The following is a 16,380-nucleotide window of genomic DNA, read 5'->3' as shown; positions in this document are numbered from 1 at the left end:
CCAATCCCAAGTGCTGAGAAACCAGAGGCTGAGGGAGATGTGTGAGCTTCCACCTCAGTGCTTTACTGAGACCAGTGTCGGGGCAGGCGGGGCACAAGCAGTTCAGCTCCGCCACCTAGAAACCATCCACCAGGTTTTCCTTGTAGACATCGTCGTTGTAGACAATCTGGGTCCTTTTGTCCCGATGGCAACCATTAGGACTGTTCTGGACGGCTAGGGAGGGAGGAAAGGATTAGTTAAGGCCAGAAGGAGAGCACTGGTGAGACCCAGACGGAGTCTGACCACCTCACTTCTGGCCTCTGGTTCCTGGAAGCTGTTTCTATGCTGCCCTCTGGTGGCCGGGATGGCCTGTCTCCCTTTAGCCCCTTAGGCTGCCAAACCATCACATCACCCCAGCAAGCAGTGAGTGGTATGCTGTTATCTTGGCACATCTGAATGGTGCTTACTACTGCTTTGAGTCAATACATCAAAAATTAAAAATTATCCTGGCCCGGTGTGCTCAGTGGTTGAACGTCGACCTATGAACCAGGAGGTCACAGTTCGATTCCTGGTCAGGGCACATGCCTGGGTTGTGGGCTCGATCTCCAGTGCGGGAGGCAGCCAATCAGTGATTCTCTCTCATCATTCATGTTTTTATCTCTCCCTCTCCCTTCCTCTATGAAATTAATATTTTTTTAAAAATTAAAAATCTCTATAGCCCTTTGTTGACATGCTGGTCTTTTCTGAATCCTTCCTTTTATCTGGAAGGCCACTCTTGCTCTGAACCCCCTGTTCTGCCCCACTCCTTGGCCAGGAAAATCTACACTGAGTGGCCAGATTATGATGATCTCTAAACGCATAATCATCTGGCCACTCTGTGTGTGTGTGTGTGTGTGTGTGTGTGTAATCTGGCCACTCAGTGTATTTCCGCTAAAATGAGAAGCACTACACTCCCCGACAGAACTCATTCTGGGGGTAGCTGTGGCTGGAGCATTCTCCCTTGAGCCTCGAGCTTTCCTTCTGTTCCCTTCCTCATTCCTCCCTGTTCCCAGTGTGTCCCTGTCCTCACTCCAAGGATTTCATCCCTGCCACTCTGGGGCTACAGTGATCCCCCGACAGCAGCTCCCAATCTTTGGGGTCTCTGTACTCTGGCATGCTGACCATGCCCCCTTTCTCAAAGCGGGTGGCCTCTGTAAAAGGCCCTGACCCCTCCTGCTGTCTCCTTTGCTGCATTCACCCTGGCCTAACGTGTCGAGGACTGGGACGAGCGGGGCACGGAGAACAGCGCCCTGCTCCCACCATATTCCCTGAATGTTACCCAAGCCCAGTCCTGTCATTTTTCCTCCCGAAGTCAGCCTCCCCAATGATCCATCATTTTGTAGCCACCCTGAGATACAGGTGACGATCTTTCTTCATTCTCACCTCATGCCGGAGTTCCAGTTCCTATTCCAAATGCGTATTTTATAAAACCAACTACGCTTCACCTCAAAATGAACAAGGCCACGAGATGCTCATCTTCCTCATGAACCTGACCCTGCTCCAGTTAGTTATTTTCAACCACTTTCTCTTCTTTCTCCTGACAGAGGGCCTGACCACTCTCCTTCCCATTCCCAGAGCCTCCCAGACCCAGACCTCTAGGGAACCCAGGACACGCAGGGGAACAAGAAGGGGTGAGCGGTGGGGGACAGGATGAGGAAGAATCTCGTTCTTACCGAGGGAGCCCCAGACAGACTTGCCGGTGGCGGCATCCAGCATGGGCTGTTTGCGGGCAATGCTGACTTTGAGCTGCACGGACTCCACCTGGGTCCCGTTGAGCTGGGGCAGAGGATGGGGAACATTACAGACAAACCAAAGGAGACTTTCCATGAGCTGCCATCCTAGGGGGGGACTGAGCAGGGATTGAGAACAAGGTTTGCTGGGAGCGGGGAGGGACTCTCAGGAGGAAACGACTGCCTCTGGCTCCCAGGACTTTAGAGAAAACACGAGGACGGCAGGAGGGGGGAGGAACAGGAAGCCCACCTCAGCAACGGCCTGATCTGCTGACTCGATCTTTTCATAGGTGACGAAGGCACAGCTGGGAGGAGGAGACAGGGTCAGTAGAGGGACGTAGGCTCTTCTCAGCGGAGCCCGATGCTACAGGCTGCTGGGGACGGGCTGGCCGAGGCCGCACACCCGTTCCTCCCGGGACTGACCATTTTGCCCGACGTCCTCCTTACTTTCTGGGTGGGTCCATGGAGAGGTCAATGATGTTTCCAAAGGGGGAGAAGGCCCCTCGGAGGAGGGTGGGCGTCATGTCTTCCCCATACACGTAGACCGTGTTCCCCTTCCGAGGGGCCCGGCGTTCAGGGAATGAGTCCGACCCTGTGGGATCGCAGATGTACCATGTCACCCTCCACTTTAAGCGTCCACGTTAGTTGGAGCCACCTCAATCCTCGCTGCGGCCACTTCCCCACCAGCCACGCCCACTCACTGCGGAAAGGGCCCTCTCGGTCTCGGTCCCGGTCCCGATCTCGGTCCCGGTCCCGTTCGCGGTCTCTATCCCGTTCGCGGTCTCTGTCCCGGTCTCGTTCTCTGTCCCGGTCCCGTTCTCTGTCCCGGTTCCGCTCACGACTGCGGTCCCGGCTGCGGCTTCGGGGAGGGGAGACTGAGGAGCGGGCGTTACCACGTTCTTCGTAGCCCCATTCAAAGCTTCGAGGAGGGCCGTCACCAGCCCCTGGGCCTTCTGCCTCCTCCCCATCTGGCCCCAGGTCCCGAAGCCGGTCACTGGGAGACACAAAGCTAGGGGAGGCAGACAGTGAGCATCAAAGGGGCCTTGACCTTGTCTTCCGAGACCCTGTGGAGACTCAACACTCGCTCTGGAGCCCAGCTCCTTCCGCTCCAGCCCCATACCTCCCAAGGACCAGGCAGACCCCTCCACCCCCCGGGACCCAGTCCCATTTCTAACTTGCTAACCTCTCATATAGAGATTTCCTTTGGGGACGTCTGGACGACTGAAAGAGACCAAGTTTCAGTTAGGAGAATCCCGTTTCGGGCATGTGGACCCCTTAGGGACAAAGGAGTGGGAGCCGTTACCTCCTGCAGATCATCATCCGCAGAGATGCTCCTCTGGAACGGCTGGAAAGTGGGGACCGGCCCCTTCTCAGGGTCCTGGAAGATGGTAGAGACCTACCTCAGAGTGGGAGCAGGAGGCGGCCAACCATGGGACAGAGGGAGGGAATTCCTCTTCCCTCACCCCTTCTCGCCTTCCGCTGGCCTATCTTTTTTTCCTTTTAATTCCTTTGTACTTTTCTTCTTTTTAAAAAAAAAAAATATTTTATTGATTTTTTACAGTGAGGAAGAGAGAGGGATAGTTAGAAACATCGATCAGCTGCCTCCTGCACACTCCCTACTGGGAATGTGCCCGCAACCCAGGTACATGCCCTTGACCGGAATCGAACCTGGGACCTTTCAGTTCGCAGGCCGACGCTCTATTAACTGAGCCAAACCGGTCAGGGCTGTACTTTTCTTATTTGATTATGTGGTATTTTAAAATAAGTGACCCTAATATACCCGTAAAGTACTTAGTGTATCTCAACATTTCTTGAACCTGCTGACATTTCAGCCTGCTCACCTCCTGAGAACACAGCCCAAGGGCTCCCACACATGGACTGGAGCCAGACTATGCAAAGTGCAGAACTCAGGAGCCACCCACTGTCTTCACTTTCTGGGTAACAACCGAAGCTCGGAGTGGCAGACAATGTGCCCAGGACTGAGCAGGCATTCCTTTTCCCCTCAGCCTGCCTCCATTCCAACACGGAGGGGTGCCCCCTGAGGTCAAGGGTCCCTGGACTAGCTTTCTGCTTGTGCTTACTTTTAACTTTCCCTCTAGGGTGCGGGAACGCTTGAAGCCCGAGTTCTTGGTCTCAGCCTTGATGGCACTGATGGCTCCTGACTTCACCAGCTGCTTCGCCTGCTCCGTTGCGGTGGCTGTGTCCACCACGGGCTGCTCCGACAGCGCTGACGTGGGCGGGAAAGAGCGTTAGGTCGGCCACGTGGGAGGCCGGCCCCGTGCTCCCGTTTCCCGTCACTCACAGCGTTTCACTCCGCCTTGGCTGGCTATGCTGCTGCTGCTTTGCTTCTTCAGAGCCAGCAATGCCTTTTTCTGGGAATAAGAACGGGAGAGGGTTGGTGAGGCCACCCTGAGCAGGCCACCTCACTCCAGGGGCTCCCTTTCTCAAAGAAAACAACGCAAATGGTGCTGCTGGAGGGCCCGCTGAGGCAGCCCTAGAGCATCTGCAGCGCCAGGGACAGCGGGGCTACCCAAACCACGGCATCCAGTGACTTCCCGAAGGATCACGTTTCTGAAGGTGAAGACGAAGGATTCAATCACGGGCCAGAGCTCCGGGTATAAGCTGCACGCACAGGCCTACGTGCCTTTCTCGGGGGCTTCACCCACCATCCCCTGAGCACTTAACAAGAACACGCCTCCCACTACTTCATAGCAGGACATGCAAACGCACGAGACACGGTTCCTCCTGCACAAGAAGTTCACACTCTGAAAATTAGAATGTCTGCACTAAATTGTCAAGAATGTTTATGAGATGCAAGCTGCTTGAGAGCAAGTAAAATTTCCTGATGTCAAATGGCTATTAAACTGGACCCTGGGTAAAATCTGTACAACAGAGACTGAGAAAAAGAGCATTTTCCACAAAGAAAACAGTGTGAAAAAAATGCAGATATAAGAAGGCTTTGGGAATGCATGTTTTGGGACTAGGGAATAGTTCTATTTTACTAAAAAGCAATACCAACTTAAGATCTTGTTCCACAAACAATGTGAAACTACTTAAGGATCCTGAGAAAAAGGACAGTCTTGTGTTTCCAATGATCATTTTAATAAGAGTGAGAAATCTGTTAAAAACACACACTAAGAAACGTGTTTAGAGACCATTACAACAGTCTAAGTGAACATCAGCAAAGACCTGATTTATGGAATACGCAGGAAAGAAGAAATGGGAGAAATTATTTTCAAGAAAGAATCAAAGAGCTTGGCTGGTGTGGCTCAGTGGTTGGGCATTGACCTATGAACCTGGAGGTCATGATTCCATTCCCGGTCAGGACACATGCCCAGGTTGCCGGCTCAATCCCCAGTAGGGGTTGTGCAGGAGGTAACAGACCAATGATTCCCTCTCATCATTGATGTCCCCACTTCTACGTACTAGAGGCCCAGTGCATGAATTCATGCACCAGTGGGGTCCCTCGGCCTGGCCTGCAGGATGGGGCCAAAACTGGCTCTCCGACATCCCCCGAGGGGTCCCAGATTGCGAGGGTGCAGGCCAGGCCGAGGAATCCCACTGGTGCATGATTGGGGCCGGGGAGGGGCTTGGGAGGTTGGCCAGCTCGGGAGGGACCGTGGGAGGACTCCAGGGTGTGTCTGGCCCATCTCGCTCTGTCCAGATCAGCTGGACCCCAGCAGCAAGCTAACCTACCAGTCGGAGCATCTGCCCCCTGGTGGTCAGTGCATGTCATAGTGAGCGGTTGAGTGGCCTTAGCATATCATTAGCATATTACACTTTGATTGGCTGAACAGCTGACGGGACACTTAGCATATTAGGCTTTTATTATATAGGGTATTTAAAAAAAGACAGCAGCTGTTTGTCTATACAAATGGCAAAGTCAGAAATGAGATTTTAAAAAATTGATTTGAGAGGAAGAGAGAGAAACACTGATGTGTTGCTCCTTACTGATTTGATTCTTGTCTGTGCCCTGACAGGGGATTGAACCTGCAACCTTGGTGTATCAGGACAATGTTCTAACCGGCCAGGGGCAGAGCTGAAATTTTTGATTACAAACACATGGAAGAACTGCATGTGGTCGGTCCTATTTGGAAGACGAAGAAAAGGAACACGGTTAGCATAGGAGGGAGATGAGAGCTTTATCTTGGGTAGGTGAAGGGTATCAGTAAGACACCAGACGGAACGGGGAAAACTACACTGGGGGATCACCAGCTGCAGGTGGCCAAAGCCGTGGGGAAGGGAGACCACTCCATGGCCCGCTGACAGGAGAGACATGCCCGCCTCTGAGCCACCCCTCAGGCTGGGCCAGAGCCCTCCATCCCGCACACCACGCCGGCGGCCGGGCGGAGCCTGCGCAAGTCGGGCCCTGCCCACACACACTCCCTCACCTTTTTCTTCAGTTTGTTGAATTTCTTCTGCAGAGCCTCCTCCTCCTCGCTCAGTCCGGGGGGTATCACCAACATGGTGGTCCTGGTTCAGGGGCGGGCCCAAGACATCTTTCTCCACCGGCACCGCCCAGGCCCGCTCACTCCCTAGCCCTGGCTTAGGCTCGGCCGCCGTCCAAGCCCGCTCGTCGGGGTCCCCCAGCATCCCTCCTCGCGGGGACTCACGGACACCAGCGGCACCACGTGGACCGGGGAGAAACACCCCTCCGTCGCCAAGACGATGGCACCGGAGCCCCCCTACCCCACGGGTTGGTAGGGCGACCGCGGGGTCCCAACTGCAGAGGCACCGGCGCAGCGCTCTCGGGACTTGGGAAAAGGGAAGAGGAAGAAGGAGCTCGGGAAGAGGGGCGAAGGGAGGGGGAGAGCTCCTTACCTGAGGGGCGACGGCCCGGCCGCGGTCTCGGGCGACGGCCCGCGGGCACGGTCGGCGGCTCGGAACGATGACGTACGAGGGGCGGAAGCGCGGTACCCACGGCAGCCGCCGCGCAGGCACTTCCGCCCGGCCTTCCCGGGGGCCGAAGCGGGCGGCCCCTCGCTGGCACTCGTCCCCGCCCCCGGCGGGTGGGTGGCGGAAGTCGCCTTCACTTCCGCCCTTTCGGGGGCGGGGCTTACCCCGCGGCTCCTTGCTGCACTTCCGGCTGCGGGGCAGCTGCTGTGGCTCCCAGATGATGGAGACGGAGCGACTCGGTGAGGGGGAGGGGGTGGAACGAAGGAGTAGACAGGAATCTACCCCTGACCCCTGACCTCTGATCTTTCTCCCCTAGTGCTACCTCCCCCAGACCCCCTGGACCTGCCCCTTCGGGCTGTGGAGCTGGGATGCACTGGGCGCTGGGAGCTGCGGAACGTGCCTGGGGCTCCAGAGAGCACAGTGAGTGACTTTTGACCCGCGGTGAGCTTAAAACCTTTTTGACCCGCTTTTCTGTCGACACCTGTCATCCGGGCCTGGCCTGGTGCAGGACAGACTCCAGCCTAGCGCTGCTCTGGGTCGGAGCCCCTTGGGGACCAGCAGGGCGCTCTGGGGATGTCTTAGCTCCGGGAGCTGCTCTTTGCAATGTGTCTTTTCTCAGTGCAGTCCTTTCTGTCTCCAAGCACTTGCTGGTGGCTGAGATGCCAGCCTACTCTTCATCTTTGGAAATTCTCAAACTTCAGTGTGCCTCATAATCAGTGGGGGAGCTTTTAAAAAATACAGATTCCTAGGTCCAGCCCCAGCTTCTGAAATCCGTACTGTTAACCAGCAGGTCCTTTGCCCTGTAAAGTGTTACAGCCTTTGGAAAACACCGCTTCACTTTGATTGTCCTAGCCTGTCTGGGTCATCTGCCATTGCTAACACCAGTCCCATCCCGCTCTCTCGTCTCGCCCTTGTTCCAGCTGCCCCACGGCCTCCCTCCCTGTGCCCCAGATCTGCAGCAAGAAGCAGAGCAGTGGTTCCTGTCGTCTCCAGCCTGGCTGCCTCTGCACGGCCTGGAGCACCCAGCTCGGTGAGGGTCGGAGGGGCCGGGACTAGGGAGATGGGCCATGAAGGAAGCGGAGACAGAGAAGAAGGAAGACTTGAAAATTACTTCCTTCTCTCTAGAAAATGGCAGAGGAAGATGGATCCTTGGTCTCTCCTCACTGTCCTGGGGGCCCCAGTCCCCTCCGACCTGCAAGCCCAAAGACAACCCACCACGGGCCAGATGCTGGGCTTCAAGGAGGTAAGCACTCAGGGGCCACGAGCAGAGAGGTGGGCAAGGAGGGTCGGAGGCGGGCTCAGCCTCGGGCTCTGATCTCTCACCTCAGGTCCTGCTGGAGAATACAGACCTGTCGGCCACGACCTCCTTATCTCTTCGCCGGCCACCGGGGCCCATCTCCCAGTCCCTGTGGGGGAATCCAACACAGTACCCTTTCTGGCCAGGTAATGGTTGTGGAAATGAGATTGTAGGGGAGGGAGCCCTCAGTCTCCAGGGAAGGGTTCCCGTATCCCCCTCATGAATCCTCGTGTCCAACCTCGCCCCAGGTGGAATGGATGAGCCCACCGTAACAGAGCTGAGCGCTCGGGAGGAAGCTGAGGAGGAGATAGACTTTGAGAAAGGTGAGGTGGTGCCAGGATGGACCCTTGGGAGGCGGGGCTCCAAGCCTGGGCCCTGAGGACGAGGCGCCAGGCCTAGCACTGAGCTGCTGCTAGCCCTTCGGTGCCTTTGACCAAGTGAGGAAGAGGTCCCCCTTCCGTAACCAACGTTACTGTCACGTGTCGGAAACTATGACAACCGTCCCCAGCTACGACGCCTGTGCTGTGCAGGCGTTCTTCAGTCGGTGTGACGGATGACTTGCTCTGAGCATGCAGTGGTCCTGACTCTCTCTGTCCCTGTCCTCCAGATCTCCTTACTGTTCCACCGGGCTTCGAGAAAGGCGTGGACTTTGCAGCAAAGGGTGAGTTCTGAGGTGGGAGTGTAGGAGAAGTGACGCCCTTCTCCTGTGGGACAGAGATGGATGGACTGGGTCTCCCTTTTTGCCTTGCTCCTCAGCTCACCCAGCTCCAGCTCCTGGGTTGCTCAGCCTCAGCCGTCTGCTAGAGCCCCTGGATCTGGGTGGGGGCGACGAAGACGAGAGGGCGGCAGTGGGACAGCCGGGAGGTAACAGAGGAGACACTGTTCCAGCCTCTCCCTGCACTGCTCCCTTGGCCCGAGCAAGCAGCTTGGAGGACCTCGTGTTGAAGGTGGGTGCTTCTGGGCCGTTGAAACAGGAAAGAAGGGGGCCCGGCCCCGGGAGGGCGGGCTGGCTGGCTTGGATCTCAGGGAGACTGGACATCTTTGGGAGGAGGGGGACGGGGAGCTTCTGGCTGTATCTTTATCACTCCTCCCCCTTACTTTTCCAGGAAGCATCCACGGTTGTGTCCCCTTCAGAGCCCCCCAAACCCCTTCCTCAGGAGCAGTGGGCCATTCCTGTGGACGTCACCTCCCCCGTTGGTGACTTCTACCGCCTCATTCCCCAGCCCGCCTTCCAGGTAGTGTGGCCCAGTCCTCACATCTCCCCCCTCCTCCCAGCCCGCTGCCTGGTCTCGCTCCTCCCCAGAGGCCAGATGCCTTCCAGGCCGGTCTTGGACCGCAGTCCCAGCCTAGCTCACTCTGGCCTTCTGCCCTGCGTGCCCCAGGAGCCAGAGGGAGGAAGGCCTCCTCCCTTCCTTAGCCCTCATCCAGTTCTCTCCCCCACAGTGGCCGTTTGAGCCCGATGTGTTCCAGAAACAGGCCATCCTGCACTTGGAACGGCACGACTCGGTCTTCGTGGCGGCTCACACGTCTGCAGGGAAGACGGTTGTGGCCGAATACGCCATTGCCCTTGCCCAGAAGCACATGACGCGGTACGCCCTTCCCTTCCTCAGCCATCCCTGCTTTCTCCTGCGTCCTTTCTGTCTCCTCTCTTCCCATATCTTTGCTTCATCTTTTACTCATTATTGAAAAATACATTTTTATTGATTTCAGAGAGGAAGGGAGAAGGAGAGAGAGAGAGATAGGAACATCAGTGATGAGAGAGACTCATTGATCGGCTGCCTCCTGCATGCTCCACCCTGGGGTTGAGCCTGCAACCCAGGCATGTGCCCTGACTGGGAATCAAACCATGACCTCCTGGTTCATAGGTCAGTGCTCAACCACTGAGCCTCACCAGCCTGGCTTTACTTCATCTTTTCGATGGGAGATTTGGGGGAGGAATTGAGACGGGCCCGGGAGGAAATGAGAAGGTGTGAGGAGAGAGTGTAGAAGCGTGACCTGCATGCATTTCGTTCAGGAAGGGGTCGTGGGACAGAGTTTTTCTGAGGTCACGCCATGAAGGAGAATGAGGGCAGCTTGGGGGGAGAGAGGGGGGCACTTGAGCTCTGCGGCATGCTGCTGGGGGTGCTCAGGGTGGGAGAGGAGGTGCTGACCGCAGTCTGTGTGGAATGACTGGCTAACCTCACACCCTCTTCCAGCACCATCTACACTTCCCCTATCAAGGCTCTGAGTAACCAGAAGTTCCGAGACTTCCGAAACACATTCGGGGACGTGGGGCTGCTCACGGGGGACGTGCAGCTGCACCCGGAGGCCTCCTGCCTCATCATGACGACAGAGATCCTTCGGTGAGAGATGGGCCTCAACACGGGTGGGTTCTGGGTCAGGAAGGTGAGGCTGCTCTGGAGCTGCTGGCTGGGTTGGTGGACACAGGAGCCACTGGGGAGTCAGCCTGCGGTCTCCCCCCAGCTCCATGCTGTACAGCGGCTCGGACGTCATCCGGGACCTGGAGTGGGTCATCTTTGATGAGGTTCACTACATCAACGATGCCGAGGTGAGGAGCAGGAGGCCCGGGGGCCCCAGACCAGCAGTTCTCTCCTGGGGGCGAGCTCGGCAGCTCCCTCCACACACCCTGAGCCGCCCTGCCTTTGCCTCCGGTGGGAGCTGGGAGCAGGACAGCCCTGAGCTCCCTGACTTGTCTTCCCTCTCTGCCCAGCGTGGCGTCGTGTGGGAGGAGGTGCTCATCATGCTCCCTGACCATGTCTCCATCATCCTTCTGAGCGCCACTGTCCCCAACGCCCTTGAATTTGCTGACTGGATTGGGTGAGATGTGTGTCCCGGGTGCTGGGTCCTCCGTTGGTTGGGGTTGGGGGTGAGGACGGCCACAGCAGGGAGTGGCCAGACCGTGGGGGGGGTGGGGCGGGTCGGAGTGGGGCTGGGAACATGGCCCACACCCATTTGAATGTTGGGAGATATGATGACGAGGACAGCCTTCCAGTCCGGCTCCCAGGAAAGACTGGGGAGGCCAGAAGGCGGAGGTGGGTGGGGATGTGGGCTGACCCCACCCCTGACCTGTTTCCTTCCCGCTCAGTCGACTGAAGCGCCGCCAGATCTACGTGGTGAGCACTGCCGCCCGCCCCGTGCCCCTGGAGCATTATCTCTTCACGGGGAACAGCCCCAAGACCCAGGGGGAGCTCTTCCTGTTGCTGGACTCCCGAGGCGCCTTCCACACGAAGGGGTAAGCTGGGGCGGGGGGGCGGGTGGTCAGCGCTGGGCCCAGCAGGCGGGACTGATGGCCACCCTCCGCACACCAGGTACTATGCCGCTGTGGAGGCCAAGAAGGAGAGGATGAGCAAACACGCCCAGACCTTTGGGGCCAAGCAGCCCACGCATCAGGGGGGGCCTGCACAGGTGAGGACCAGCAGGCTCCAGACCTTTCACCACCTGCTTCTTCCCTCGTCCCCCGGGATCGGACTTGCGCTGTGAGCACTGCCCCAGCGACACTTCCTTCTCCCCCCACCGGTGACTCCCCAGGACCGCGGTGTGTACCTGTCCCTCCTGGCCTCCCTCCGCACCCGTGCGCAGCTGCCCGTGGTGGTGTTCACCTTCTCCCGGGGCCGCTGTGACGAGCAGGCTTCGGGCCTCACCTCCCTGGACCTCACCACGAGTTCAGAGAAGAGCGAGATTCACCTCTTCCTGCAGCGCTGCCTGGCTCGCCTCCGCGGCTCTGACCGGCAGCTGCCCCAGGTGTGGAGGGCCCTGGGCTCGGAGGCTGGTGGGGTGGGGTGCTTGACGCCCCCCTGACCACGGCCTCGGTCCCCGCAGGTGCTGCACATGTCGGAGCTCCTGCACCGAGGCCTGGGCGTGCACCACAGCGGCATCCTGCCCATCCTCAAGGAAATTGTGGAGATGCTCTTCAGCCGCGGCCTGGTCAAGGTACACGCCGCCGCCGCCTCCTCCCTGCGGCCCTTCTGTAGCTTCTTAATCTCCCGAACTTCACGTTCCTCATCTTAAATGGGGATGCATTCAGGAGAGAAACCCAAAAAGCTAGCAAGCAGAGAAGTCATCAGAAAAATGCAAATTGAAACTCATGAGATAAGACTTCAGTGCTTAGATGGTGAAACTTAGGAAACTGGCTGATCCAAAAGTGGCCGTAGCCGCGGGCAGACCTCGGGCACATGGCGGCTGGGTCCCGGGCCACCGCAGTGAGTGTGGCGTTATGGCGAGGCCCACGGAGTTTCTGGCTTCTCAGTGCGTGTAAAAGTTAAGCTCACACCACACTGTGCTCTGTTAAGTCTACAAAAGGGTTATGCCTGAAAACAATGCACGGACTTTAAAGAATATGAATGCTCACCATCTGAGCCTCCAGTGAATTGTAATCTTTTCGCTGGTGGAGGGTCTTGCCCCCATGTTGGTGGGCGCGCAGTATCTGCGAATTGCAGTCAGGCGAGGTCTGCCTGCATAGGACTACGCGAGCCTTCGTCAGGGTGGCCAGTCTGGCGTGTGCCCTGGCATTCCTTAGGCCAGAGCAGGTATAACATACTTGACCCTCAATTCCATTCCTGAATGTAAACCACAAAGAAGTCCTCATCCTGGTCCCGGGGGAATCAAGTCTGCTCTTTCTTTGTTGGCCAGTCTGGCGGGATTGGTCCCTGCCCTCAGGGGGGAACAGGTGGGTAGCTGTAGGGATGCTCCCCAGTGTCCTGCCGCAGTTGGGAGCGAGGGGTTAGGTGCAACCACAGGAACGTGGGTGGGTGCTGAGAACACCGTGTGGAGGAAAAGAAGTGAGGAAACAGGATACACACAACTGCTTTCCATGTGAATTGCAGATTACACGCACACAAGACAACATGCAAGAACATATTCACACAAAACGATACTCATTAAAGACATCGGACGACTGACGGTGGGGCGGGGGGTGGACATGGGGCACAAAGAAAGGAACAGGTAGCTAAGGAAGTAAATGCGGGAGGTGGTGGTCCCCACTGGATCCATTAGCCCGGATGGAATGGGCTCCTGTGAGGTAACCACCTGGACCGCGCAGCTGCCTGCGTGCCTCGCTGGGTGAGGCGTGGGCGGCTGCGGGGCCTGTGCTGATCCTCTTCCCGTGTCCCAGGTCTTGTTTGCCACAGAGACCTTTGCCATGGGCGTCAACATGCCGGCCCGGACGGTGGTGTTCGACTCCATGCGAAAGCACGATGGCAACGCCTTCCGGGACCTGCTCCCGGGGGAGTACGTGCAGATGGCGGGCCGGGCGGGCCGCAGGGGCCTGGACCCCACGGGCACCGTCATCCTGCTCTGCAAGGGCCGCGTGCCCGAGATGGTGGACCTGCACCGCATGATGACGGTGAGGCGGCCAGGCCCGGCTCCGCCTCCGGGCTCCCTCTCCCGGCCCTTCCCCCCCCATTTCTTTGTTACTTCCTTTTGCCCGGGGACGCCCAGGTGGGAGTGAGCAGACCCAAGGGCCAGACCGGCCTCCTCTGGTCCCACCGAGTGCGGAGCTAGCAGGACCTTTGTGAACCTGTCTGTTTTGCTCCCTTATTTGGCAGAAGAGGGGGGCGGGCAGGGTGGTCCGCAGAGGGCTGGCCGGGGAGCAGCGGGCCCAGCCTGGTCTCCCCGCCCCCGCAGGGTAAGCCATCGCAGCTGCAGTCTCAGTTCCGCCTCACGTACACCATGATCCTCAACCTGCTGCGGGTGGACGCCCTCAGGGTGGAGGACATGATGAAGAGGAGCTTCTCCGAGTTTCCGTCCCGCAAGGACAGCAAGGTGAGGGGTCGGTGACCAGTACCCTGGCCTGGACGGACGAGGGAAGCCAGGCTGGGAAGAGGTGGCATGCGGAGGCCAGTGGGTGCAGGTGGGATGTAGCGACTGAGCCTGGAGACTCAGCTCACACCTGCCCTTGCTCCTGCCCAGGCCCACGAACAGGCTCTGGCTGAATTAACCAAGAAGCTGGGGGCCTTGGAGGAGCCTGACCTGACTGGCCAACTGGCAGACCTGCCCGAGTATTACAGCTGGGGAGAGGAACTGACAGAAACCCGCAGCCTGATCCAGGTCAGCAAGGGTGTGCTGGGGGGACGGAGAGGGAGGAAGACAGGTGGCACTCGGGGCGCGCCTGAACTGGTCCCTGCATCCCTGACACTTCCTCCTCCATCCCGTGTGCACATCCCCGCTCTTCAGCGACGTGTCATGGAGTCTGTCAGCGGGCTGAAGGCTCTCTCGGCCGGAAGGGTGGTGGTTGTGAAGAGTCAGGAGCATCACAACGCACTGGGTGTGGTCCTGCAGGTGATGCAGGGGGTCTGGGCCCCAGAGGGAGGAGCAGGTTACACTTGGCAGTGCCCTCATCTTCCCTCTGCCTTCCTTTCCCTCCCATCACCACCACTTAGTGCCCTCTGCCCTCCCCTGCACCCCCAACCTGCCTGCTGCCTGCTTGACTTGGTCTGTATTGGTGGGCTCTGCGTGGCTACTCCACCGTCCCTGCCTGAAGGTGGGACCTGCTCTCGACCTTGTCGTCCACGCCTCACATTGCCCTGTCCTGGCCTCCGCTCCCCCAGGTCTCCTCGAACTCCACAAGCAGAGTCTTCACCACCCTGGTCTTGTGTGATAAACCCGGGTCTGAGGAGCCACAGGAGAGGCGCTCGGCCGCCCCAGGTGTGCCCTACCCAGAGGACCTGGTGGGATTCAAACTGTTCCTGCCTGAAGGTGAGAGGCAGACGCCCGGGTCCCTAGGGCAGTGAAGGCAGGGTTCAGGGCGAGGTCTGACCCTGCTCGTCCCTGTTCCCAGGGCCCTGTGACCACACTGTGGCCAGGCTGCAGCCCGGAGACGTGGCTGCCATCACCACCAGAGTGCTCCGGGTGAACGGGGAGAAGGTCTTGGAGGACTTCAGCAAGAGGCAGCAGCTGAAATTCAAGTCCGATGCCGGGGAGGCCCCTTCCCGGGAGGGACCCCGTGGCGGGGAGTGGGAGGGGTGGTTGGGAGGCCCGCAGCCTGAGGGGTGCTCTTATGGACCTGCTCCTTCCTCAGGAAGGACCCTCCCCTCGCTGCTGTGACCGCTGCTGTCCAGGAATTGCTGCGCCTGGCGCAGGCCCACCCGGCAGGACCCCCTACCCTTGACCCTGTCAACGACTTGCAGCTTAAGGATGTGTCAGTGGTTGAGGGGGGACTCCGGGCCCGGAAGCTAGAGGAGCTGATCTGGGGGGCTCAGTGCGTGCACAGCCCCCGTTTCCCTGCTCAGGTAGGGCCCTGGATGCCAGCTTCTAAGCCTTGTCTCTCTGGTCCCCTGTAGGCTGCCTACCCCCATGTCAGCCCTGGTCCTCAAGCCCCGTGGAGGGCGAGGGAGGCGCTGACCCGCCCCTGCCTGTGGCTCTCCACAGTACCTGAAGCTGCAGGAGCGAAGGCAGGTACAGAAGGAGATAGAGCGGCTGCGCTTCCTGCTGTCAGACCAGTCGCTACTGCTGCTCCCCGAGTACCACCAGCGAGTAGAGGTGAGAGCAGTGTGGGGGGCTAGTGAGGGCGAACGGCAGGCTTCCGACACCCGCCATCTTCCGGCCAGGTGCTCCGGACTCTGGGCTACGTGGACGAGGCGGGCACGGTGAAGCTGGCGGGGCGCGTGGCTTGTGCCATGAGCAGCCACGAGCTGCTCCTCACCGAGCTCATGTTCGACAACGCGCTGAGTGCCCTGCGGCCGGAGGAGATCGCAGCCCTGCTCTCTGGCCTGGTCTGCCAGAGCCCCGGGGACACTGGGGAGCAGCTCCCAAGTACCCTCAAACAGGTACTGGCCCCCCCCCCCCGCCCCCCGCTGCAGCATTCCCAGGCCCCGCCCCCAGGCCTCCCAGTGACCTCTCCAACCCTGTAAGCGCCCCTAAGAGCTGGAATGGCTTCTTCCCTGACCTGAGCCTCCCTAGTCCTGGAGCAGGAAGGGGGTCTTAACCCGCCCCTCCCCCTGCAGGGAGTGGAACGTGTCCGCGCTGTGGCCAAGCGCATTGGTGAGGTGCAGGTGGCCTGCGGCCTGAGCCAGACAGTGGAAGAATTTGTAGGGGAGCTGAATTTCGGGCTGGTCGGGGTTGTGTACGAGTGGGCCCGGGGCATGGTGAGTAACTGGATTTGGGGTTTTGCGGGCGGTTGGGAAGAGCCTGCCCAGGTCTATCAAACTGAGTCCCCACCTGCCTCCCCCACAGCCCTTCTCGGAGCTGGCAGGGCTCTCAGGGACGCCTGAGGGCCTGGTGGTCCGCTGCATCCAGCGCCTGGCCGAGATGTGTCGCTCACTGCGAGGGGCGGCCCGCCTGGTAGGCGAGCCCGTGCTGGGTGCCAAGATGGAGACGGCAGCTACCCTGCTGCGGAGGGACATCGTCTTTGCAGCCAGCCTCTACACTCAGTGACTGAGCCCCGGGGACAATAATAAACCAGTAAACCGCCTCTGTGTACTTGAGGTGTTGGGCAGGGGGACA

At 58.9% G+C, this 16,380-nt stretch overlaps 2 protein-coding genes across 3 annotated transcripts; one reads left to right on the top strand and one right to left on the bottom strand.

Annotated features, from left to right (window-relative positions):
* Positions 1-40: 40 nt before the first annotated feature.
* NELFE (negative elongation factor complex member E) lies at positions 41-6,703 on the bottom strand. The gene is made up of 11 exons (XM_079780464.1): positions 6,570-6,703; positions 6,140-6,221; positions 4,051-4,120; positions 3,830-3,975; positions 3,052-3,126; positions 2,932-2,969; positions 2,450-2,757; positions 2,196-2,340; positions 1,999-2,053; positions 1,692-1,794; positions 41-213 (listed from the first exon to the last, which is right to left on the bottom strand). Exons 2-11 carry the CDS (start codon positions 6,212-6,214, stop codon positions 116-118), a joined length of 1,113 nt encoding a protein of 370 aa, XP_079636590.1. The 5' UTR covers positions 6,215-6,221; positions 6,570-6,703; the 3' UTR covers positions 41-115.
* On the top strand, positions 6,637-16,348 carry SKIC2 (SKI2 subunit of superkiller complex; the record flags this gene model as incomplete). 2 transcript variants are annotated; one of them, XM_079780461.1, is made up of 28 exons in its annotated part: positions 6,637-6,883; positions 6,961-7,064; positions 7,565-7,674; positions 7,770-7,887; positions 7,973-8,087; positions 8,190-8,264; positions 8,549-8,602; positions 8,698-8,888; positions 9,048-9,176; positions 9,385-9,530; positions 10,137-10,283; positions 10,405-10,489; positions 10,652-10,758; positions 11,027-11,173; positions 11,250-11,346; positions 11,470-11,682; positions 11,761-11,871; positions 13,052-13,282; positions 13,564-13,701; positions 13,849-13,986; positions 14,113-14,217; positions 14,487-14,634; positions 14,717-14,843; positions 14,957-15,167; positions 15,307-15,417; positions 15,486-15,704; positions 15,882-16,022; positions 16,111-16,348. In XM_079780461.1, the coding sequence occupies 28 exons, from the start codon at positions 6,637-6,639 to the stop codon at positions 16,309-16,311; spliced, it is 3,966 nt and encodes a 1,321-aa protein (XP_079636587.1). In that variant the 3' UTR covers positions 16,312-16,348. The 2 variants fall into 2 exon arrangements, with proteins under 2 accessions (XP_079636587.1, XP_079636586.1); XM_079780460.1 differs by having other exon boundaries at positions 13,849-14,217.
* Positions 16,349-16,380: the final 32 nt, after the last annotated feature.

The sequence above is a fragment of the Cnephaeus nilssonii genome (assembly GCF_951640355.1).
Source record: "Cnephaeus nilssonii genome assembly, chromosome: 9".
Taxonomy (NCBI): domain Eukaryota; kingdom Metazoa; phylum Chordata; class Mammalia; order Chiroptera; family Vespertilionidae; genus Cnephaeus; species Cnephaeus nilssonii.
This window is presented reverse-complemented; position numbering and strand designations above follow the sequence as displayed.

What these genes read in the sequence shown, in the direction of transcription:
- NELFE (XM_079780464.1), bottom strand. Translation starts at nt 6,214, where the DNA reads ATGTTGGTGATACCCCCCGGACTGAGCGAGGAGGAGGAGGCTCTGCAG. An exon ending in CCAAGGCGGAGTGAAACGCT is followed by an intron (nt 3,976 to 4,050) that starts GTGAGTGACGGG and finishes CGCCCACGTCAG; the next exon opens with CGCTGTCGGAGCAGCCCGTG. An exon ending in CCGAGAGGGCCCTTTCCGCA is followed by an intron (nt 2,341 to 2,449) that starts GTGAGTGGGCGT and finishes GCGATCCCACAG; the next exon opens with GGTCGGACTCATTCCCTGAA.